At 36.5% G+C, this 25023-nt stretch overlaps 1 protein-coding gene across 3 annotated transcripts in view; it reads right to left on the reverse strand.

Moving 5' to 3' along the window:
• The window catches only part of SLC16A7 (solute carrier family 16 member 7), an 86286-nt gene that overhangs the window by 37118 nt on the left and 24145 nt on the right, over nucleotides 1–25023 (reverse strand). For all 3 annotated transcript variants that reach the window (XM_082280642.1, XM_082280643.1, XM_082280641.1), the window contains exon 2: nucleotides 151–394. In XM_082280642.1, the coding sequence (XP_082136768.1) occupies nucleotides 151–364 (214 nt within the window). In that variant the 5' untranslated portion in view covers nucleotides 365–394. The remainder of the gene's footprint in view (nucleotides 1–150; nucleotides 395–25023) is intronic.

Here is a 25023-nt window from a genome sequence, read left to right on the forward strand (position 1 = left end):
TAGGGAAAGATTGCAAAATCTTTTTTTACCTAAATTACCTAAATCTTAGGTAGAGGAACAAAGAAAAGGCCATAAGGGGAAAATTGCTTTAGGATCATATGAAAAAAACCAACCAAACAATGTAATTTGCTAATTTCACAAACGTCTTACCTCCTGCATACATGACGGCCAACATTATCGATGATATCCAAGCTATCTCACTATATGATGTGTGGAAGATCTCTTGTATTTCTTTGAAGAATACTGTGATGGCTTTGGGGAAGGCATAGGAAAATCCAATGGAGATAAAAGCTCCAAAGACCACAACCCATCCCCAGCCTCCATCAGGAGGTGGGTAATCTGGTGCTCCTGCTGCAGGTGGCATTTTTTGGTCTCTGTCTCTTCTCCAACTAGACTGAAAAACAAGGAAAGAAAAAGGATGTCAATTTTTTTCCCCTTTTTCTCCATATCAAACTACAGTATTCAAAAGTCATCTGAAGGGATCATAAAGAATCCTCAGAGCAAAGACCAATTTCCAGCTTTCATGGGACCACAGAATGAGTAGCTGTTTCTAGAAGCAAAAGCTGTTCTGCAAAAAAACTTGTGGCAAGAATATTTCCAAGAGCCTAGTCAATACGTGGCAACTGTTACAAATCACTGATCTCAGTCACTGAAGATGTATTTGCAATTAGTCACTTACTGCAAAGTGACTAGTTTGTGTGGGTTGATTTACGTAGCTCTACCATCTACAGTGTGGAGAAAAAACAATGGAAAAAAGTTACACCTAAATTATAACTAAATGCTATAAATAAGTGTTAGTGAGATTTATTGGTACCACAGCAAAATCATCAGCAACAACAGAAAGGAACAAATTGCAAATATCTGAAAAGCATGTTCTAAGCAGAGATTTCTAAGCTAAAATTCCCTGTGTACCCATAAAATAAACACACAATATTAAAATTCCATGTTGTACTCTTAAGATTTTGATATTTTAATGATGATAGTACTTGCAGGAACAAGGTGGAACTTGACGGTACTAATTTTGCTCTTTCCACGTCAGAAGACATCAGGAAGCCTTTCACTAATAAACCTCACAAGCTTCCCACAGCTCTTCTCTAATTCAGAACTGGCCGTAAGAGCTGCCACCAGAATGATACCTTACAGAGGTTCTGAGAGGTGTAGCCAACACATTCAGGCAGCTCAAGAAATCATAGGAAATTCACATAAAAGGCCTGAAATAAATTTTGCATTGCTAATATCATCCTCATATCTAAAACTCTAAGTTTTTTACATTCTGAATTGCCTTTTTAGAAAATATGTAGACGTGAAAATGCATTTTTTTATTTCTGAGATTTTTTTCCACTATCAAATCCCTTTATTATTAACTGCTGAACTGGAGTCTGCTGTGTTTTTTTCTGTGTAATCCAGCCTACACAGACAGTATGAACTGCAAATTCTTTCCTCCCTGTTTCTTTCTTGGGCATTTAGGCAACTTATTACTCTATTGGTCTCCTGCCATACTAGTATTGAAAACTGTGGATGATAACAGTGAGTAGGTTACTGTTATGCTTATGATTACCAGCAAGTTTCTACATGATTTCTTCTGAGCCACTTACAGCATATTCCAATTTCTCACAATAAACTGCATTAGCAGTGGGAGTGAGATGATTACCTTAAAAAAACCAAAAAAACCAACTGTGTCAGCTTATACTTATCCCTTGGGATACTGCCTGGAGTACTTTCAGGGTAAATGCCGTGTAGCACTGCATGCAATATATTCCACAAAACAAGTAAAATGTTGTTTTTAACATAACCTATCACTAGGTTAGCCCTGTAATAGAAACCCAGTGTACTTATGATTCTCCACTTCACTGAAGCTGACTGTAGACATCAGCTACAACCTCATGTAGCTGCCACACCTCTAGGGAAAGCTAAATCAATGACTAAAACATCTGGCTTTTAGGCAAAATTTTAAAAACCCAGGTAATTTGGCTTCTGCACATATAATGGAGATTTCCTGCAGGCAGAATTAGGTATCTATTGCTCTGTACACAGAGCATATAAATCTTTTTACATGCATGTCCAGAAAGAACTTCTGTTATGTACTTTGTTTCTGCTTATTCTAGTCTCAGTTTAATATTAGTTCACAGAGAAAACAGAGAGGAAAACCTGGGCCTGCCACTAGAACAAGTTGGACAAACAGAAACAATTCTGGTCGCTGAGACTTAACTTTATCAAAAGTGTTAAATGCTACTTTGTTTTTGATAATCAGGATCCATTAGAAGAAAAGAGTATCTCAGAAAGCCCACGATCACATAGAGCACAAATAAAAATGATCAATTGCATGTTCAAGAGCACAAACCCTCAAATTTGCCATAGAAAGCAGAATTCTGTTTCTGTGAGTTAAGTGGAAGTAAACAGCAAAGTTTGCTATCTATCCCAGAAAAGCTGTTTTTCCGCTCATCTGAGAATACTTTTGGTTGTTTCATGAACAAAAGGTTAACTATTGTTTTCTTACACTTCAAGGGCTTGAGCATATTTGTTTTCATACTTAATATTCACATGACAACACTTCTATCACTATTACAAATTTTCGTAATGGCAAACAACATCAACATATTGCTCTTCATAAAAATGGAAGGGGTTTGTCAATATACTGAGGAAGCACTCCTTTTCCTAAAAATAATACAAAAGCACTTTGAAAAATCACAGCCACCACATTAGTCAAAAGAATGTTGAAGGTTCCTGAATGTCACTAATGAATGGTTTGGAGAGATCCCGCTATATCCATCCCTTTAGGGTAGAAGAACAGGCTCTGACAGTTCAGTGCTTTCCTCCCTTCAAAAGCTTCACAGTAAATTACAGGAGCATTAAGGAGAGAAGCAAAGGGACATAGGCTGCTCCTGTGCCTTAGCCTAGAGGCAAACTGGTGCAAAGGCCACTGCATGGTCCTGTCTGCCAACCTACACTGGGCATTACGCTGTCACAAAGAGACTGGATCATTGTATCTCACACCTCCTGTTTATCCCACGAAGTAGAGCTAAGAATAGTTTCCCTGATATTCCTTTATGATCATCATGGCAAATATTAGCTTCAGTTAATAAAAGGTGAAGAGGAAAAAAATGATAAATATATGTTTGTACCAAGAGGAAAATAAGTATTAATTTTCTCACAAACATTAAATCCAACATCTCAAATATTCCATATATGCTATGGAGCTAAAGCAGTATTCTCCTGTAAAATCTGCACTTAATATCCTTGAAACTGAATCCCCTAAAGAAGTCTAACCCATTAATAAACCCAGCTCTAACCTAAGCCTAACTAGTAAGATTTGGGTAGTATAGGTAGTATTAAGACAAGTGTAAAATCCACTAGCAACCAAAAAAACCCCCAGGATTTTACATGAGTAGATACAAATGTTGATAAAGGAAGAAGCAAAAGATGAAGGAATGAAGCAATGACAAGCAAAATGCCTTTTCAGAACTTTTAGAGGTTATTATGGGCTGTGAAGAATAAAAAGAAATATGGTAGAAATCATAAAAATAAATATGTCTGTGTGATGATGTTCACGTGAAGGACACAGTACCAGACCAAGATAAGAAAAAAAGAAACAGCACTTGAGTAAATAAAGGTCACCACCAGTGTTTTTAGTCAGTCACATGAATTCCATCATGTGCCTAAAACTAGCAAGGGAGCATTGCTTGTACCTATGTCTTTCTAGGCAAGCAGTGGCCTGCCCTCTCCCAGGGAACCAGCAGGGGAATAGTGACTGGAGTAGGTCCTGAGTGAAGCCATCAATCTCACCTCTTGCTATCAAATATACAGAGATTGCTCAGCCCTTACATACCCTGAGTCAGATGTGCACAAGGATTTTCTAAGCTCCCTCTAGTTTCCATGTATAAATCCCATTTATATAAGCAGTGAACAAGAACGCAGCTTACTGTAATAAGAGCTGCATGTGTCTGCTAACAAATAGGGGAGAAACAAGACAGGGGCACTTTTATAACATCTGATACACAACATTTTTATTGTAGTTTTCAGCACATTTGAACTTAATGAGGCATATGAGAACTAGTGAACAAAAGAAAGAAAGAGAAAAAAGGAAGGAAGGAAGGAGGAAGGAAGGGAGAAAGGAAAGGAGTGAAAGGAAAGAAAAAAAGGAGAAAGAAAAAAGGAAAAAAGCAGCAAGCAAGCAATAAGGTTAAACTAAGAGCAAATGCTACAAACAAATAATGTATCTTGATATTATGCATTGCAGACTTCAGTCAGGTATAATCAACCTGTTCAAACTGCTCATGCACCTACCAATACCTCATTAATACTCTGCTGTTGCCAGCTGCCTGAATCAGCTATCAACACAACAGCTTGTCAAAGACCCTTCTGAGAAGGGTTTATATTGTTCTCTTTTTTACTGAGACTCTCATTTTACTGTGAGTTTTAGTTTTGCTTTTCTGCAACATTAGAGTAACTTTGTTTTTCTGCTTGCATTTTGCCTGCCTTGTCCTCAATGTGCCCCATCATCACTTGATTCAGCAGCCACTTGTCCCAGAGTAACAGAACTGGCATGTGAAAAATCTGTCCCCAGTTGCTGTAGGATAGTAGAAATAGTTGCCATTTGTGTACTGCCCTCCAGTTCCACTCAGTAAGCCAGGAACTGCAAAAAGCTTTGCAAACTTGAGCACAGTTATAACACCCCTGTGAGGTGACTGAGAAATGACTTTTAGACATGAGAAACAAATGTGATAACAGACTGAGTAACCCTAAGTCTTGTCCCAGATCAGAGCTGGCATATGGACTAATGTCCAAATAAGATGTGAGTTATGACTGAGATTTTTAACTGTGTTTTTTAGAATCTCATTAAGTAGCAAATGCAGATCATTTGTACCTCTTAATACTAGAACTAGGAGCTCAGGTGGGGTACAATGTTTGCTTTATAGGTTTGAATAGTCTGCTGCTCCAACTTAGCCTTAACACATGTTAATTACACTGCTGTATTTGAAATAAATGCATTAGAAAATAATGAGTTAAATAAGAATTATAGTCTTATAAAAGGTCCTTGCTTAAATGCTGCAAGTTTTTCAATTTTCATGAACCGCTATTTTAATGAGTTCTAAGCAGGATGGCAGAACAGCAGGTACCATCTCATCAAATGGCATGGCCTCACCAACATTTTAGAAGCTATTGTCATGATTCTGGGAACAACTTTCAGCCTTTGAAGAAAAACATATCTTCTTAGTTTTGTGAGAAGGCTTTGCTCCTACTTGTGACTTTTTTTCTTTTGGAGAAAGGGAAGACGCGTAAAGACTCTTGATTGTAAGGTAACAAGGGAGTCTGTTCTCTGCTTTTAGCTCTAACTACTCAAATCTGGAGGCAGTGTAGATCCTAAGGAGCTCTGGTACCTAGCCTTAAAGAACAGGTTAATTGTTCTGAAAGGGGAAAATAGTTTCCTTTTTGTCTATATTCAGAGACTAAGGGTTGTGTGATAAATAAAACCCAGGTAGATGAAAGATGCACTCACAGTCTGATTTCACTTCCTTTTTTCCACTAGGGTCTAATCTTCAGGACAAATACACCCTGTGAGACAAAAACAACTAAAAATGCCCAGGCTAGTTAGCATTTTAGAAAGATGCTGGGTTTTGTAAAGTATCTTCAACAGGCTTGGATCTAAGGGTCATGTCTGTAAATGCTTTCCAGACCACTGTATGACAATAACTTACATATAATATATTAAATTGCCTTTACGGGGCTTATATTAGGATTTGCTGCTCTTGCTAAAAGTCTAAACAAAAATAATCCCAAAAATCACCATTCTTACTTAAAGCCTATTTCACTTCATTCTTTAACAGCACAATATCCAACATTATAAAAAATATATCTATAGGTATTTTAAGTCTAAAGCTCCAGCATATTGAGAAAAAAACCTTTTTTTTTTTCTTGAAGAAAAGATGAAGGAACTAGTTCTAAATATTCATATTTATGAAACAAATATGGAGTTATTTACAGTTAAGAATCAGTGCAGTGCAGTGTACTTGTCATCCCACTGCAGCAGTAACAGAACAAGTGTTTGAAGCAGTGTGGGAAAGTAAGAGCCCCTCACACATCCAGGGCAGACATATTCATATCACTGTTCCAATTGTCTAGGAGGTTGGCAGCGGCAGGCTTCATGGAGGGAAGCAGAGAAGAGTGAGAGGCTCATGATGTAAGATAAAATTAAATGAACAATCCCCATAACTCTTTTTTCTTAGGGTCTAGCATTTTAATGGACTGATTCTTAGGGACAGCATCAACTGGGCAGATAATTGGATGTTAAATCAAAAAACGTTTGCTGAGCTATACAAGGATGATTACAGATGTGAGTTCCTGATGGCTGTGGGAATATTCACAGAATCACAGAATATGCTGAGTTGGAAGGGACCCACAAGGATCACTGAGTCCAACTCTTAACCCTGCACAGGATACTCCAAGAGTCACACCATGCACCTTAGAGAATTGTGGAAACGTTTCTTGAACTCTGTCAGGCTGGTGCTGCAACCACTTCCCCGGGGAGCCTGTTCCAGTGCCCAACCACCATCAGGGTGAAGAATGTTTTTTCTAATATCCAACCTAAACATCCCCTGAAACAACTTCAGGCCCTTCCCTCTGTCTGTCACTGGGCACCACAGAGAAGAGATCAGGGCCTGCCCCTCCTCTTCCTCACGAGGAAGTTGTAACTGCAATGAGGTCACTCCTCAGTCTCCTCTTCTCCAGGGTGAACAGACCAAGTGACCTCGGCCACTCCTCACACAGCTTGCTCTCAAGGCCCTTCACCATCTTTGTTACCCTCCTTTGGCTCTCTAATAGTTTAATGTCTTTTTTATATTATGGTGATCAAAACTTCACACAATATTCCAGCTGAGGCCACACCAGTGCAGTGTATGTAGAGGTCTAGTTCACTTTTACAAAGAAGACTGAAATAAAGGCACATAATCTAATTTCTTTCTTCCTCTTAGAGGACTCAAAATACAGTTACTGACACAGAAGTGAGTCTTATAAGATACAGCCCTATAAAAAGCAAAAACATATAAATTATGCTGTTAGTGTAATTAAAATTCCATTTGCACTAAGGCCAAAGCTATTACTAAGTCAGTAACTAAAGTGAGTTTTTTACAGTACTGGAACCTCCATCTGAGAAAATTATATTCTAAATATCCTGGAATTGTTACATCACTGAAATCAGATCTGCAGCATTGCTGAGTCAGTAGTGAGATGACTAATGTAATTTGTCATAACTAATATTAATGCAGTATTTATAATTAATTTGATTTTTGTTGGTGGGTTTGGTTTTTTAGTTGTTTTTTTATTTTAAACTTCTTTTGTTGTGCTGCCACATTCTCCTGGGAAACCATTATCTGTATTCACAGTCACAGTCATGAGTTGGACTTCCATACATCATGTCTTCTGTTATTACCTTTTTTCACTGATTTTAAGGGAAACCTATATGACTGGCTTACTCTGAATAACTCAATACCTAGACGACTAGAGTTAAGTGAAACGAATTCCAACCGAAGTGATTACAGTTCTGTTTTAATTACTGCAAAAAGACAGTCAATAGAATATCTAACCTAAAGAGGTTGTCACTCCACTCAAATTGAAGCGCACTGAAATGAACTGTTGATGGCTAAATTTAAAATGCTAGTGATCCAGTCTGAAGAATTAATCAGATATAACAATAAGTTGATTGAAGTTGATGAAAAATTCTGCAGACCTGAAAAAAAACAAACCACCAAACTAATCAACCTTTCAACAAAATGCAACGCAGAACTTTCTTCTGCCATTAAAGAACTAGTTTTAATAAGCTTAGCTAAACTTTCCTTTATAAGTCAAAGTCTTAGCTCCCTACACTGCAACAGTATTGATAAACTTACTAATTAATTTCTAACCACTTGTACCATCTCTCAAATTCTAGCACTACTCTCTCATATTTAAGTATGGTAGTTACCAGCTTTAAAACTTATAGATCCTTGGTATTTTAACTCTTTTTACACCAATATTGAATATTTTTTTGGTAATATTAGCCTTTCAACTACATCAGCACGCTCATCTTCCCCAAAACTCACACTGAATAAATGTTTTAAAAAGAAGACTTCCCAGAATAACAGAAGTCATGTAAATTTGGAGTTGTATGCTTGATATATATTTTGAAGAGTTCTGATGTTTGGAAGCAAGGTTATATATTCATGCATTTGTAATATTTTATAAATGGAAGAACTAAGGTTTCAAGTCAGTGTTAATGGAGTTGTCTGCACAACTGTTGCACATTTTTTTGATAAATAAACAGCAAAATCTTTCCAAAGAAGCAGACTTTCTATTATCAATAATAACAGATACTCATTTCAATACCATTCTCTCAATACTAAGTTGCAGGAAAAAATATCAGTTATGGGAGAAGCTAACCTATACTTGGGCTGCACCTAATATTTTCAAAATCTAAATTTGCATCTTTTTACATAAACATGTAATTTGGAGGTGGCAATATTTAATTCATTTATTGCTGAAGATAATATTCACATTTATCTGTGAGCTGAATATTTGACATTAGGAAGATTCAATAGATTCCAATTGAAATTCTGCTGACATTAATTCCTGTAAATTTTATGAAAGTTACTCTGGACTCTTGCACTTAGAATCCAACCCTTGGCTATCTTCTCTGCTCCAGCATTATGGCCCAGTGGGTTTTTTGTATATGTCCCACCACTTGTCTAAATCCTGGCCTGAAAGAATCATCTCACACATACTGGGAAAATATTTTTCTTCTATTCTCGTGCAACACATGACTCCCATGGGTGGAAATAGTTACTAATGCTTAAGCCTCAGTGACAACTACTTAGATTATATAATAGGAAGTAAACTGATCTGGATTTTTTTCCTAAGAGCATATGATGGGGAATATATAACAGGCCAAGGCTGGAAAACAACTCCAGACTGCAAAAGTTTATACAGGGGTCACATTTCATTTATTCCGGCCAGTGTGGAAATTGTTATTAGTTTAAGAAATTTTTCTCTATTACTAGTAAAATGGGCAAACTTAGGAATGCTTCTGATGACATAGTCTTTTAGAAGTGTGAACTGGGAAAGCTAATGAATTATAAATCATCTTTTAGCAAAGCTACAGTTATCTTACGTACTTTATAGAAATATAAGTAAATCAGGCAAAAATAAAAAGGGCAGAACTACCAAAATTTACAATGAGGAAAATATCTTTTAAAAAAGAAATTACTTGGGGACCACTGCATCTTGAAAAAGCAGCAAAATTTCTGCTATTCTGAGTACCCAGTTTAAAAACCGCCCCAGGAGTTAGGTCATAAGAAGCTGTTCAGTTAATACAGATTTTAAAAGTTGTATTAGAGTAGAGGAAGTAAGCCATCTATTTGTATAAAATAAAACTAAAAACATACAGATAATTGAAACTGAAAAATCCAATTGATTCAGCTGTGCCTGTAAAGGCTTAATGTGTGACCTCTTTCTGCCAGTGAAAGTTAAAATGTGAGCCACTGATTCCAAACAAAACACAGCCAAAAAGTAGATTAATCCAAAAGTTGTTTTGGAATTACTAAAACATATTAGGTTACATATTTGGTTAGCAGCAAGAGAGGAAGGAAGGCAGGAAGAAGAAAGAAAGCAAGAAAGCAAGGAAGGAAAGGAAGAAAGAAAGAAAAAGAGAAAGCAAGAAAGCAAAAAGCAAGAAAGCAAGAGAGAGAGAGAGAGAAAGAGAGACAGAGAGAAAGAGAAAGAAAGAGAGAAAGAAAGAAAGAAAGAAAGAAAGAAAGAAAGAAAGAAAGAGAAAGAAAGAAAAAGAAAGAAAGAAAGAAAGAAAGCAAGAGAGAGAGAGAGAGAAAGAGAGACAGAGAGAAAGAGAAAGAAAGAGAGAAAGAAAGAAAGAAAGAAAGAAAGAAAGAAAGAAAGAAAGAAAGAGAAAGAAAGAAAAAGAAAGAAAGAAAGAAAGAAAGAAAGAAAGAAAGAAAGAAAGAAAGAAAGAAAGAAAGAAAGAAAGAAAGAAAGAAAGAAAGAAAGAAAGAAAGAAAAAGAAAAAAGGAAAGAAAGAAAAGCATTTTTAGTACTAAATCAATGTGGCTTTGCAAATCAAAGTGGAAGAATTGTACGTCAACATTTTCCTCACAGAGATGTCTAACTGAAAGTTTTTTCAAGCCAGAGACACTAATTTTCATTAATTTTCATCTCATGACCAGTGATAGCCATGGCTCTGAAAAAGCAACACGTGACAGCAAGGTATGTTCCCCTCTCCAACTGTTTCCAGTTCCTGGCAAATAGATAATCTCACAGGTATGCTAACATGGTGCTCATGCTTGGGACCAACTGGGAGCCATCCCTGAAGATGCAGTTGCCATTTCTTCAGTGCAGAAATCAGATGGCAATTGCACCTTGAGGACTGTGCAGGGGAATCTAACTTCTCTAACCACCTATCATCGAAGTTAACAGCTATGTCCAGCCCACTCAGCTTTCAGCCTGTCTTATGCTGACATTTATGCTGGTAAGAGATCATAAAAGAAAGTCTACTCCTATTTAATAACCGACAACTTTGAGCAAACTGCTACACAAATGGGGAGGCATACATTTACATGGGACAGTGTAGTATACACAGATACCAGATACACTTGCCATCTCTTGATGACTGAATATGGCTAGTAGAAACAGAAAAGCTGTGTTAGCTCAGTATCCCATTGATGCAACTTGGCTCTGTTTGAGTATCATGGCATGGTGCTACACAAAATAAGTACACATATGATGCTTATTTGTCCAGTCTGCAACACGATGATAAAAATATTCATTTGAAGTACGTACCAAAACTAATATAATTTAGGTAGTGGCAATATTATAACATAAATAAATACAGGGAAGGAAGAAGCTATGATTGTATTTGATTTCCATGGGAAGGAAAAGGATGTTTAATTACAAACTTACTATGTACTTTGTCCAAGTGTTAATGAGATGACCTGCTGATATATATACAAAACAACTTTAAAGACCAAGATGGTTTGATCAAATTCTGACACGTACTCCTCCACCCATTGTAAGAAATTGAACATGGGGAGATCAAAAAACCTCTCTTGATTATTAAAGAGGACACTTTTTCCTAACACAGAAAGTACACAACACCCAAAGAATACAACACACTGCTGCACCTCTTAGAGAACAGTTCTACAATGCTACAGCAAAAACATTCAACTAATTTTCAACAGGCTTTAGAATTTATCAAGGATTTTATGTAAATCATATTGTTTATACATGTATAATTTGCAATGTTTTTTACTCTGCCATTTACTAACTCGTCATAGAATACCCAGAACATATGCATGAAAGCCAAGGTTCTGCTCTGGCACAATGGCACTGAAAAGTTGTTTGGTGCTTGTCAGTACACTCAAAGAGATGACCAACCACTGAAGGATGTATGAGAAGTGCTAGATCTTTCTGAAAACCCTCCCTTTTCATGCTGTCATCAAGAATTTCTGAAGAACCTAGAAATTGATTTTTTCCTGATTTTTTGGTCATGTTTTCCATATTCAAATTTTCCATTATAGATTTGCCATTTAATCCCAGCACCATTGATTTAAGTTGATACCATCTATTTTCCATTTCATTTACAATGAGAAACGTAAGCCTTTTGGAACATAAGCTTTTTGACCAGCTATCTCAGGCTGGTAGGAAAGTGCTCCTTTCAAACATTAAGAGGAACTCTTTTTCTTACTATGCACAATCAAAACAGGCTACTGCCTGGGTTGCAGACCCAAAAGGTAGACCTGAAAGATGAAGCCCTGAAGTGCAACAGCCTGTTAGTTACAGGATATGAACTTGCTAATGCATTAGCTGTGTTTTAGCTAGCAAATTTCTCATTTTGCTTGACAGAGAATATGGGGTAGCATTGCTTCATTGCTCAAAAGCAACCTGATAAATCCACTACAAGATTCATTGTTGTTGAGTTATGCTGGACTCTTAACTGTGAAACTTCTCCCATGTGCCAAAATGGTTTGCTCTACATAACCCCTCTTTGCCAAAGTCATACCTATGTAAACAGACTCACAAGCATCAGCTTTTACATTTCTGCATCATCACAAGAAAAGCTTTACACTTCAGATTATTTTTCTGCAAACTGAGATAACATAACACTCCTTATTCTCATTCTTGAGTATCTAGAATAGAATTAAAATCCTCAAAAATTGACTATAATAGCTATGTAGAAACAGTAGTAGAGTTTACAAAAATATATATCAAATGAGACAAGAAATAAAAAGATCTCTGTGGCATTTGCATCCTCCCAATTAGCAAAAGGGCACAGGAAAAAATGTTCACAGAAGACACTAGTTAAGCTACATTTATCTGGAAGCTTAATAAATCAAGAGCAAACCATATCCACTGTAGGGCAATGAGCACATCAATATAAGAAATGAGTCTACTGTCCCTTTCAGGACAGAAGTTTCATCAGTTCAGAGGCAAAACACTGAGTTGTGTTTTTCCTTGTAAAAAGCAGATATATACACGTTTGGTTGTTCATGATACACCTTTGGTTGTTCATGAGTTCTACTGAAGGCCAATGGACTCATAAGAGTTTAGCCAAACTTTCTATATACAATATTATTTGTAACGCATAAAAACGTGTACAGCACACTCCGCACACCTATTCATTTTGTCTTGATAACAAGAAAAAGAAGTGGCAGTGGAGTTGTGTAAATCTTGAGGTTTTTCCTTGAGAAAGCAATACAATGCTGGGATTCAGAGCCTAAGCATTATAGTCCCCTGAAGACCACTTTCAGTCTTCAAGACAATAATATTCTTCTTTGTGTACAAAACAACTCTGGAGTTTATGTGTTTTGCTAAAGTCTTTAAAGACACCTCTTTTACTTATTTTCATGGAAGTCTTAAACTATTATCTACCTATGCATAAGTATGCATAGACTATGCATACACTTCCTATACATAAACTTTCACATACAGCCCAACTGACTTCAAAGGGGAATAAATGGATTTGAACTCCATTCAAGTTTTATTTAGCTAGATCCTTTCTCAGTCAATAGCTGCAGATGAAACAATCACTACCTTCTGGGATGACTGGGTTTAACTACAACTTTGTTTCTTTGCATATTCTTCTCCAAACAGATTTTTCAACACTTCTCTTACCTCTCAAAATATTACTAGATACACTATGAGGTGTTCCTGTGGGGAAGTTGTTATTATTGTAATCCGATTCAAGCATAATATCTATTTGCTATTCAATCTTAGCATTATTATTCCATTTTCATGATATTTTGCAATTTGAATATTAAACATGGAATTTGGGTCTGTCCTTTTTCTTTTCTTCCCTTGAAGTTAAGCACTGTGAGATTGATCAGTAAACAAAATGTTTATATGAGAAAAGAACCATTGCATAAAACAAACTCTGCCCTAATGAGGCCCAAATAAATCTGTATGGCTTTTTTGTGTAGAAAAAGCATGGGTTGTTTTTTTCCTTTTTCCCTAATATAACTTAGTCATCCAAAAACCATGTCTGTAAAACACCACATGCATTTATTACACCCTTTACATGATGAAAGAAGCATGTGATGGAAAAACATATTTGAGGGTTTCTGCCTGTGCATCTCAGGAAATGGTAAAAAGCATGTAGATGATAGCACCTATGGAATGAAATTTCAATGCACAGTTTTTCATTTGGCTTTTGTAGGAAAAAGTGTGATTGGCCCCTGCATAATAAAGATGTCTGTTAAAAGATGCAGCACTGTTAAATCTTGAATTTTTAGGAAGTGAAAAAGGACAGTAACAGAATGCACCTGTTCAGATTTCCAGAGAAAATGTCAGAGAGCAAAAAGGTGAAGTAAAGAGTGTTGTTTTCACCTTCAAAATGTGAGTAAAGCAGTAACTCCTCTGCAAAACAAAACAGGATTTTGAGGTGGGAGTGCATGAGATGTCATCTAGCTCTGGCTATTTATGAGTCTTTCAATTGGCTCTAGCTTCTATCTGTTCTGCATCAGACCCAAACCTGCTTATTCTTGCTGTATTCTTGCATACATTCCCAGTCAATATGCATAACAAAATAGGTATTATTACTACCCATGATAGCTGAGAATATTTTAAATGGTAAATTAACACAAAGTACTGTTTAATTTCCACCAATCAAAAGAAAACCATCACCTTTTTCTAGCACCATCCCTAAATAAAACTATTTTTTCATATGCCAGTTCATAGATTTTTTTATAACTATTAAAAGGAAAAAAAATAGACATGTAAACATGATGTACAAATTCTGAATGTAAGTGAATAAAATGTTTTCTAATACAGACTTCTTCAGTGTTATTTGTAGAAAAGACAGAGTGGGAACTCCATACCTTACACACCAGTACAAGCAGAGCAGAAAAGCAGTAAGATGTAATGCAAAAATCTGATTTTGAATGATGGTGAACTTTTAAGTACTGTTGACACTTTTCACACCCCACATTTGAACATGCAGGTAGGTGGTGGTTTCTAACAAGTGGATGTTTATGTATCTACCTCCTTCAAAATAAAACATGAGTGCTCACTGAAGTTAAAAAAAAAAGCTCCCTTGAACTTCATTTGGATTTGAAAATTATTTCTGATCTGGAAGGTTGTCCCACAAAAACAAAGATTAAACATTTTTAAACAGAAGAGGTACTCTAACAATTGAATTGTTCTTAGATATAAAATAGAATGCACTTAGAATATTTGTTCTGTTATACTGAATTTGTACTATTAGAAAAGCCAAAAACAGACCTACAATATAGTTCTTAGTAAGAGTACTTGACCAAAATTGTGACCAGAAGCCCTGTAAGAAAACATAAATACAAAACCAATCAAACCAGCACTCCTGTCATCTGAAGTTGCATGCCTTCTGTGATCCAGGAAAAAATATATAAAACGAAGCAGTCACCTCCTTTGAGGCACATAGGATAAAATTTCATGTAAAGCTAAAGCAATGCTTCAGTAGATTCAAGGTTAAGACTGAGTGATTACTCATTAATTCATGCTAAGCAGACGTGTTTCAGACCAGTGGCACGATCACCTAATATAAATTGGTTTTTTTTAAAAAAGCTCTTGTCTATCCTTGTTGTTGTAACCCATCCCACTGCGGGGCTGGGGCAGCGTGATGCCAATCGATCCCAGCCCCTCCCCTGGATCGAGTTTCCCAAAGAGCAGACTCAGAGGGTTGGTCGAGGGGCGGCTCAGAAGCCTAAGCTGCACCCCCTGGGCAGTGCCCGGGTACAAGCCGCCTCCCCCGGTTCGGGAAAATTCCCGGTTCCTCGGTTGTTCACTGGTTCTCTGTTATAACTCCCGCCTCTCGTTTCCCCCAGTGGTTCTTGTTAAATTGTATCCTCCCCCGGCTTGTAACTCATTGGTTGTTTTCCCCTTTCACCGCGGTTTTCAAACGCTCTATAACACTGAGGACAAGCCTCGGGGGAGGATCCCATTGCATTCCATCCCTTCCGAGCTTGTTCGAGTTGCGAAACTTCTAGCAACAAACCTGTTAGGAGTCAGACCAGAACAGCCTCTCTCTTCTTTGTCTCTGAGCTAACGTGAGCCGATCCCATCGGCTCCTGCCGTGTTCCCTCTGCAGAGAAGCCAGCGAGCCAGCCCAGCCAGCAGCTCTTTTCCTGATGCCGAAGTCGCTTCAGCGACGCACAGAAGTAACGCAGCTGGGCTCTCTCTGACCTGGGGCACGCCAGAGCTTGTGCCTCGAGCACCCAGAACTGCGTTATATCCTGATTTCTTAAATATCAAGAAAAAAACACCTTCTAGAAGAAAATACTACATCTGTCTGCATTTCTCATTGCTATGGGTTGCTTCTAAGTCAGTGTTGTAAAAGGCTATTCTGTCCATTATCTGAGCCTTGAATCACCCATGGTCAACCTCGTCAATACTTTTATATCATTCACTGAAATTCACTGTATTTTGGCTTCTGCATGAGGAATGCCTCCAAGGTTCATTGGAAAATAAGTTAATGCAAATACTGTGGAATTATTTAGTGTCATGTTTTTTTGATGATTATGATAAAAACATATTTACAAGTTAATGCAGTTTGAAAGAAAATCTTTATAAACAGTATCTTTCTCTAAAAACCTAAGACAGTGAAATAGGACGATATCATTCGTCAATAATGATTATATAATGTCAAAAATCATTCAAAAGTGTGAAAATTACTTAGCCATAGTAATGATGTTGACATAAGCTAAACAAAAAGGTTGTACTCAGGCCTCTCACAATCACGTAAGAAAAAACCCCCAAACTTATCATTATGTATTTCACATACCCAATATATCTACAAGTCTTTACGATGAAGTTATGCATAGCACACCTTACTTTAAGAATTTTTTTCGTCTGTTAACAGAGCAAAGTGATGGTTTATTCACTATAATATATCCTACATACCTGCTCTGATGTAAAATAATGCAGTGTCACACTGCCATTTGCTGCCAAGTAACTACAGAATCATTGCTAATTGCCAATAAAGCACTTGAAATAAAGTTCTTATTTAAGCACAGCAAAGATGGCTCTGGGGCATATTTGCATCATGGGACTGACATAAAATGGCTCCCATACAATTTGAGATGGAGTCTTTATCCATATCAATGACAAAGAAAGATGTATTTTACTAACAAATCATTATCCAAAATAGAATTATTACCTCCATTCCAGAATATTACACCTCACAGAAGAATGTGCATAAAGATAAATTTTAATATAATAATTGGTCGTAGATTTTTGTTTTATCTGGATATCAATGCTGAGTAGCTGAAAGTGAAAAATATGCAGCCTTTCTGAAAAACGATGTTTATTTTATTAATAGGCTGATGTACCCAGCACAGGAAACACGAAGCAGAGAGATGTACTGAGTCTTTGAAGGTGTACATCAGCTCTTTCTTTCTGTTTGTAACATAATTACACTCTGGTATGAGTTGATTAGTTTGTATCAAGTTGACTGACACATTTAATTCCTCCTTTTTTGAAAATACTTGCATTTTCATAAATTCCACTTCATTTTTTCTTTCATCTTAATAATGAATTTCTCATCATCTGTACTTGTGAGTGTACCAATAATATTAAGTATACACCTGACTATTTTTAACTGTACCTAACATATAAGCACAGTCTTCCAGTCAAGGCAATGACTTAGGTTTCTGATGACCTGGACCCATTCTCTCATTCTGCATCAAACTTTTCTTGTACTTTTAGGCAAGACTTTCACGTATCAGTTTAACAAAGACCTTAATAACATGTATACATCCATTTGTATTCCAAACAAAACATTTAGGCTCAAGACCTTTGCAAGCTTGCTGGTTGCAGTTGTCTAACACCTGTAGAGGAAAGGCAGTCCCTTCAGGAAAACTTAAAGTCTACATATCCTCCAAAGCGGCAATTTTTCCTGCTCAGGGTACATTTTGCTAGTACTTGTATTTTCAGCAGCCAAGGAATATGAGAGTATTTTCTTCAAAATAGAACAATCAAGATCAACTGAGAATGTCCTCCTGAATAGTCTCAGAATTAAAATTCTCTCCTGAAAGGTGTTGCGATGTCCATACATGATTTGTCCCAAATTAAAATGTTGTCAATCAGATTGTTGTTTCCTCTCCCCTTTTAGCATTGTATATGCCCTGCTCAGTTTGTCAATCCTCCACATATACCACCCCTTTCTCCTCCCCTTTTCTAGAAAGCTCTTCACCCCTCAATGTCCCATTGGTCCCTTTGAATTTCTCCCCTCCCCAAGCTTGCTCTCATTGGGTAGCTGTGTACAGCCCCGCCTGTGACCCCTCCCCTTCACTTCTTCTATTGGCCCTGAAGTTGTTCCTGCCCCTTGCCCCACCTTCCTTTAAAATTCTGTGTAACTGCCTGTTTGGAGCTTTTCAGTCCCTGGTTCCCCTCAGGGCAATAAATGGCCTTGGATGCTGTACTGGAGCCTCCTCTTCCTTCTTGCCTCTGCCTTTGTGCACAGACCACCTAGTGGGTCAAGAGCTTTGCCCAGCGCAGTGAGACCTGTACCATCCAGATCTTAGGAAGCTGATGCTGTGGGCTACCGGGCAACTCCCACTGCTACAGAAAGGGAAAAGATACTGGCTAGAATCTTCTTGCATAGAAAGCAAACATTAAGAAATGTCCTAATTATTGTGCAAGTGCCTAAAAAAGAAGTACCAGTGTCACTTAAAAAATCCAACGGTGTCTTGGCACCCTATTAGGCAGGTAGTCTCTAAAATGCAGAACAGTCCCGACTTAAACAATGACCTCATTCTTTATGTAATAGACCCAACAGGAGCAAGACATCCAGTATAATTAAAGCTGGGGCATATCTGACCATGCTAGAAGCAGAACTTTAGCCCTGTAAGTCAACTAGGAAAAAAAATTTAAGGACCCTCACAGCAATTTTTTGAAGTTTTGATTACTAGAGTTTACATGTATTTTTATTTTTATTACCATGTATGTATGAAACATATACCAAGCTTACATATAAAACTTATATACCTTTCTGTATCGAAACTTTATTGTAGTGAATTAAAGGATGATGAGATTATGAGAGGTGGTTAAATACATGTCTCCAATGCAAATAACAAAAAAGACCATTTTCCCCAACTGTGAAAACCTCACAGTTTAAGTGTATATATATATTGTATATATATATATGTAATTGGTGGTGTTATCTTTGTTTTGGCCATTGTGGGAATTCAGTGATGAGGGGGGCTGTTATAGAATGTATTGTCTATCAGCTTCTTCTTTCCTCATTCAGTTTTAGGTGTGGGAGCCTATGTATTCTACTCAATGCAAGGTCTGTATTATTTTCTGCCCTTTGAAGCTGCCTTTTGCACAGATCACTGTCAAAGCTTACTTAATTTATCTGCATTTTTAAAGCATTTATTGCTGTGGCACTGCCACCAGAGTGGTGTCAAAGATTAAAAAACAACAGGCAGGCTGTCTGCAGGTAGGCAGGGGAATCTATGTGTTCAGAATGCTGTAAGACAATGAAGTTTCTCTTGAACAATCAAGGGAAACATAAAAAAAATAGTATCTGCATAAAACTTTCCAAAATGAGAGTGGTAGTGGGGAATCCCAAAATTCACATTTTTGTAATGTATTTATTTTCCCTTATTCATGAAAAGCCATCAATGGTTTGTTTATACAAATAACCTTACCTCAATGGAGAAAAGGTTATTTCAGAAACTGCTTTCTCTCTTCCAAATGAAATCAGATAATAAAATAAAATAAAAGCTACAAAAAGCATACAAACTTCACACCCAGCCGCCCCAAAATCATAAAACTCCTGTATTTTTTAATGCAACTTTCTTATTTGGTCTAGTACACTCAATTCAAGATTTATAGATGCATATACTTTGCAGGGTAAACAAGTCTGGGTTTAGCTGAAAAAGAGAAAAAAGCATTAAAGCCAACATTTCAGGTGAGAACTTTTAGTGATATGTGAAACCATTACAGATGAAAGCCAGTACTTTAGTCTTTGAAAAAATATTCCCCTTTGTCTTCAGTAAAAACTTGGCAATTTCAATGCCAATCACACTTCTAATTGCAAGTGAGTGAAGCCTAGTAGCGGTGTTAATTTGATTGTATGCTAGCAACAGTCACTCTGCAGTTCATCCCACGTTATTTTTCCTAGGCAAAGAAATATATATTCTTGATTATTCTGAACAAAACAGATTTCATCTTCAGTGGGTCATGTGGAAATCCAATATTCAAGTTGTTCTACTGGAAAAATTTGACATCTTGATTTTGAAAATCTGGAATGGTAACATAGCAAGCACCTTTTCCTTTTATTTATTGCAAATGAAAGAAGAAATCTGTAAAAAAAGTCCAGTTTCACATTCATCCTGAAATGTACTGAATGACTGGAAAAATTGAAATCAATGCTGGCTTTCATGTTACACATCACTTAGCTGAAACCATACATGCAAAGTCCACATATTCAGCACTAGTCAAGCTAGTGCCTGTTTGCATTCTGCAGCTTGAGCAAGTCCTTGTTTGAATGACACATACAGAAAGAGGAGCAGATTAGCATTTTTCTGTGCAAAGTTGAATCTACTCATAAAAAAGAAAAAAGACTGCCATGAGCAAAACAGGGAAGCATTCTGAGGTATTAGCAACGCATACATAACATTTTTTGAAGGTTTGATTTCATCATCACATTTTTCTTATTTAAACAGTCTCTTATTTCTCTAATATTTTAGTATTTGTGCTCACGACTCAAGGATCTCTCAGGAGGCCTCAGCTGAGATTAGACATCATAGCATAACAAGGTCACCTTTTAGCCTCATGACCAGAGCTTTTGGTTCACCCTCATTGACCCTGCCTGTACTATATTCTGAGTTAAGTCATGCAAGGAGGTGGAAAGTATTATGCAAGAAAATGTGGGCAGGCTCAGTAACATGTATAAGCTTACACACTTCATAGAAAAGAAGTACTCGACTCTCCCCTCTCAGCAGGGTTTGCATCTCTCTGTGGTGTTCAGTTGCCTTTTTCTTTCTGTGCTTTTCTAGTCAAGCCAGGTATAAATTCTGTGCTTTCACACAAAATTAAAGGCATCTTTCTTTTGCACGCTATGGCACAGTCATAGGTATTTTAGAAAACTATTTGTGGCTTGCTGACACCCTGAAGCACTTTTTCCAATAGCCATTCTCACCTCAGCTGACCAGCACAGAACAACATGCCATTTCTGGAGAAGAACTGCCATGCCGAAAAGCTTTCAACTGTGAAATCATTCAACAGGTTTAGGAAACAATATAGCCAACTGGGCAAAACTGCTGGGTTTTATTTGAAAAAATTTATCAACACAGAATTTCAGGGATATTTAATAGCTGATACTTTCTTCATCAAGCAGTCTAATTAAACACTAGATTTAGGAGCAAATATAAATTTTTATTCTCTGTAATGGTTTTCTTACTCTTTAGTTTGTTTCCTGGCATCCAGCATAAACCCAGTGCCTTCTTTGCAATTATCAGATTCCTTATTGCCTGCGAGAAATACAGATGCATGGGCATCTCCAAAATACTGATGGGCAACAGACTAGTATGAGCACAGCCACAGATCAGCTACAATGAAGGAAACACAGCAGCAAAGTTGGATTTTACCTTGAACAATCAGATCCCGAACCAAATTAGGGAGGAATATCAGAGGAATTAATAACTAGGGTCAGAGCATAGGAATATCTACCATAAACCCTTTTGTCTTTCCCCAATTTCAGAAGTGTTACACGTGGCAGAGGGAGACGAAGGTAAAAAAACAACCAGTCTTTATTATTGGAACAAAATTATGCAAAACTTTTCACAGATTCTTTTAATAGCAGTTTCCAGCAATTAAATCTGTATGAAACTTGGGCATTGGATTTGTTTTTTCCCCAACATTTTTGTCTGAGACAAAAGTCATATGAAATATTAATGTTGATGCCAAAGTTGTTGAAGAAAAAATACTGCTTGAAACAGGTAAACAAACAAAATCAATATGATTTTAAAACCTGTTGAATTAATTCTCCAGATTCATTCTCTGTTTGAAGCATGCCTGTCTCACCTGTGCATGCAAATGTTTAAAGAAGGTTCTGTAGAAAAAAAAAATGCTTACAACTGTTGAGCTTTCAGTGAGGACTCAGAAATTATTTTTTAAATTAACTAGTTATTTAATGAATCTCGATATCTGAGTGTTCAACTCATGTCATGACAAAAAAAAGACATTTTCAGAAACTGTAGAAAACACATTCTGCAAAGTAACATGGTGTAGTTAGGATGTAAGGCAATAGAAACGTGATTCCATGTATGCAAGACACTGACCAAGTATTTAAAAATTATCTCTTAAATCAGAAATTGTTAAGTAGCCATGATGTTCATTTCACTTTTCAATTTCAAAACTGAAACTTTCCTTTCAAGTAAATATATGAAACTTCACCTTGATAATGCAAATGAAGAATAGGATCAGAGTATTTGATACCCAAGGCACTGGTTTACTTGTAGCAAAACCGATTTAAGCATGTCCCACATGGTATGTAGTATTTTATGAAACATGAGCAACAAGGCAAATAAAGCACAGTGAGAAACATTGAAAATTATGTTAAAAGGTATAAAAACAAGCCAAAACCAGACTTATTTTAGTTCTATTCCACATAAGCTCAGCAATAACTCTACATCCTACAAAACCTGTTGCAGGACTTACACTACAAAACCATTTGCTTCTACCTGACAAGAGTAATTAATAATCCATCAAAAATGACACGGAAGTAAATTTTATACTAACAGAAAACGTGCTGAACCACCCTCAGCTACCTGAATCCAGATAAATGAACCAAGGCATGCTGTACTACAGCACGGCTTAAGTACAATTTTCCTACTTGCATGGTATGCCTGTGACAAATACAGCCTGAGGTTTCCAACAACATACATGCTGTTATTATGGCAACTGCACAAAAAGAAACCTTGTGAAAACCACACATGACAAAAGTTGAAAGGAAAGTCACAGTAAATAATTGCTTCCCTGAAGCTGGGCCTACTGCTTTTCTTTTAATTATTTTCACAACTGTTTGTTATTCTGTAGATTACACTAATTCAGCAATGAAATTATTTTTATTAGTAATACAGGTATGCACATCATGTTAAATGCTAAAATGAGGAATTTGTAAAGCAAGCTTGAGGCTTGAAAAATGTATTGATATTTGATTATTATATCATGATAGCATCAATCCATTATCCTTAATGGACTTCATCCTCACAGGGCATAGGAAAGAAAAAAAGTTGGTTGTCTATTCATAAATACGTTAGGATGATCATAAACTGAAAAAGTTGTATATGCCTTTGAGACTTCCATGAAACACTTTATCCCAATACCTGTTTAAACAGATAAGGCATTTCTGATTTTTATATAGAAATGTGCAAATTTGATGAAAGAGAAGTCAAGGTGAAAATAAATCAGTAAAGAATAGGAGATAAAAAGATTAAAATAAGTACAAAGAATTTTGAGGAAATGTGCTGATATAGCAACAGGTAACTTTGCAGCAATATTAAAGTAATGCAAATCGTTTTTATAACTTGTAATGCTGTCAAGACTTCTTCCTGACACCTCTTCCCAGAAATACTGTCTATGAAAATCTAGCACTTCTAATGTTGGACATACCTTTTCAGTTCTGAGCAGGCAGAATCACATTTGTACTGTTCATACTGTACAACAAAAGATTAACAAGTGGCTAAATGTCAGTACTTAGGCACTTCTAAATCAGGCTACAGGTTAAGAAAAATCCTCTTTCCAGTTCATTATAGAGTCAAACATACTTCAGAAATTGTAGTACTCACCATGAAAAAATAAACAAGCAGTGCTTTCAAAGCAAGTTCTGACACCGGCCTCGTAAGAAATGAGGAAACAGTGGAAATAAGCCTCTGTGCAAAAGAACACCTCTTGCTTGCCTGCCATTTTGAGATACCACAGCAAGGTATCTCAGAAGCCAAGAGCTAACTCCGTAGCTTAAAATTACCCTCAGATCCATCAACAATGTTTTTTCATCTGTTTTTCCTGGCCCGTACATGTAACATCATGATACAGATATGAAGACAGTTATTTACAAGGAAAAACATTTTCAACTTCTTAAATATTATGGGTAGCAGGGAAAGAAGGATGAGGAATTTATATTTAGCTAAAAAATACATTTCCCTAGTATCATAAGGAAATTAATGCATATGTACTTTTCTGTGAACTTATAAATTGCCCTTCAGCAACCTGCTAGAAATTAAATGTTCCCCAAGAATAGATATCAACTGTTACCCCAGGTTTTAGAAGCAATTTGGTGACTCATCTAATATAGATGCAATAACTGATGAAGCTGCACTTCTGTCATTGTTTTATTTCTATGTTCTGTGGTATGTAGAATGCTTCTATTTGTGAAGGACTTGCTTCTGTAATTTCTCTTCAAATCTTCTATTTCAATCCTACAATACCCAAATCATGAGCCTTACAGCATGATTTGATTGCACACAGGGCTTGCAGCACTATTTTCCTCCGTTTGCACCAACTGCTTGAATTACAGTAACTTTTATTTTGGAACTAATGGTATTTTTCCCATACCTAAAATGTTTCTGCTTTGTCAGTCTGTTTAATCAGCATTACACAAGAATACTGGGCCCTTGAGCCTAAAATTATGTATATTTCTATGCCATTTTCTTCTCTTACTGCTATCACACAACTAATTCAGCTGCACTACGTGGCCAGATGTTAGTACATACTGTTGATCTATATCATTCTTGCCAAATCAAAAATTAATATCATGGGATCATTTGGAACAAATAAAATACTTACTGAGGGACAGAAAACAATGTGTTCTATGTGAAGGATGCAATGCATCCCACAATGCTTTTTTTTATAGACTGTAATTAACTTTAATATTTTCATACATTATGAAAAGTCTTCCTCATAAGTCAGAGATAAAATATTAAACAAAAAACTTCACTGTTTTTTCCAATGGTGCGTTTCATACTGTGTCCTAATAATACGTGAAGAGCATACCTTGCTAAAGCAAAAATTTCTAGTGTACAGAATTACATCCCTGTTCACCTCTTCTCTTATTTACATGTTAAAAATTTCTCATTTTAAAATGAGTAATTTACCTCAATTTAAAATTGAGGACATACCAGTAATTTTATATATTGCAGTGATACTAAAATTCAGTTCCTAATCTCTGAAAAGTGAAAAGAAAAAAGAGAAAAGAAAAAAGAAAAGAAAAGAAAAGAGAAAAGAAAAGAAAAGAAAAGAAAAGAAAAGAAAAGAAAAGAAAAGAAAAGAAAAGAAAAGAAAAGAAAAGAAAAAAAAGAAAAGAGAAAAGAGAAAAAAGAGAAAAGAATGAATTCAAGCCATTTAACATACAGAAGTAGACACCCAAAAGCCCAAACAGCCCTAAAAGGTTGTTTTGTTATATCCCTGTTTTAGTACAGCAATGGTCTGCTTGTGATTAGTGGTTTAAAGTGTCTGCAATGCCATCTTTGGTTAAAATACTTTTGAAAGATTCCCAATTCCATTAGATGG

The sequence above is a fragment of the Coloeus monedula genome (genome assembly GCF_965178545.1).
Source record: "Coloeus monedula genome assembly, chromosome: 4".
NCBI lineage: Eukaryota > Metazoa > Chordata > Aves > Passeriformes > Corvidae > Coloeus > Coloeus monedula.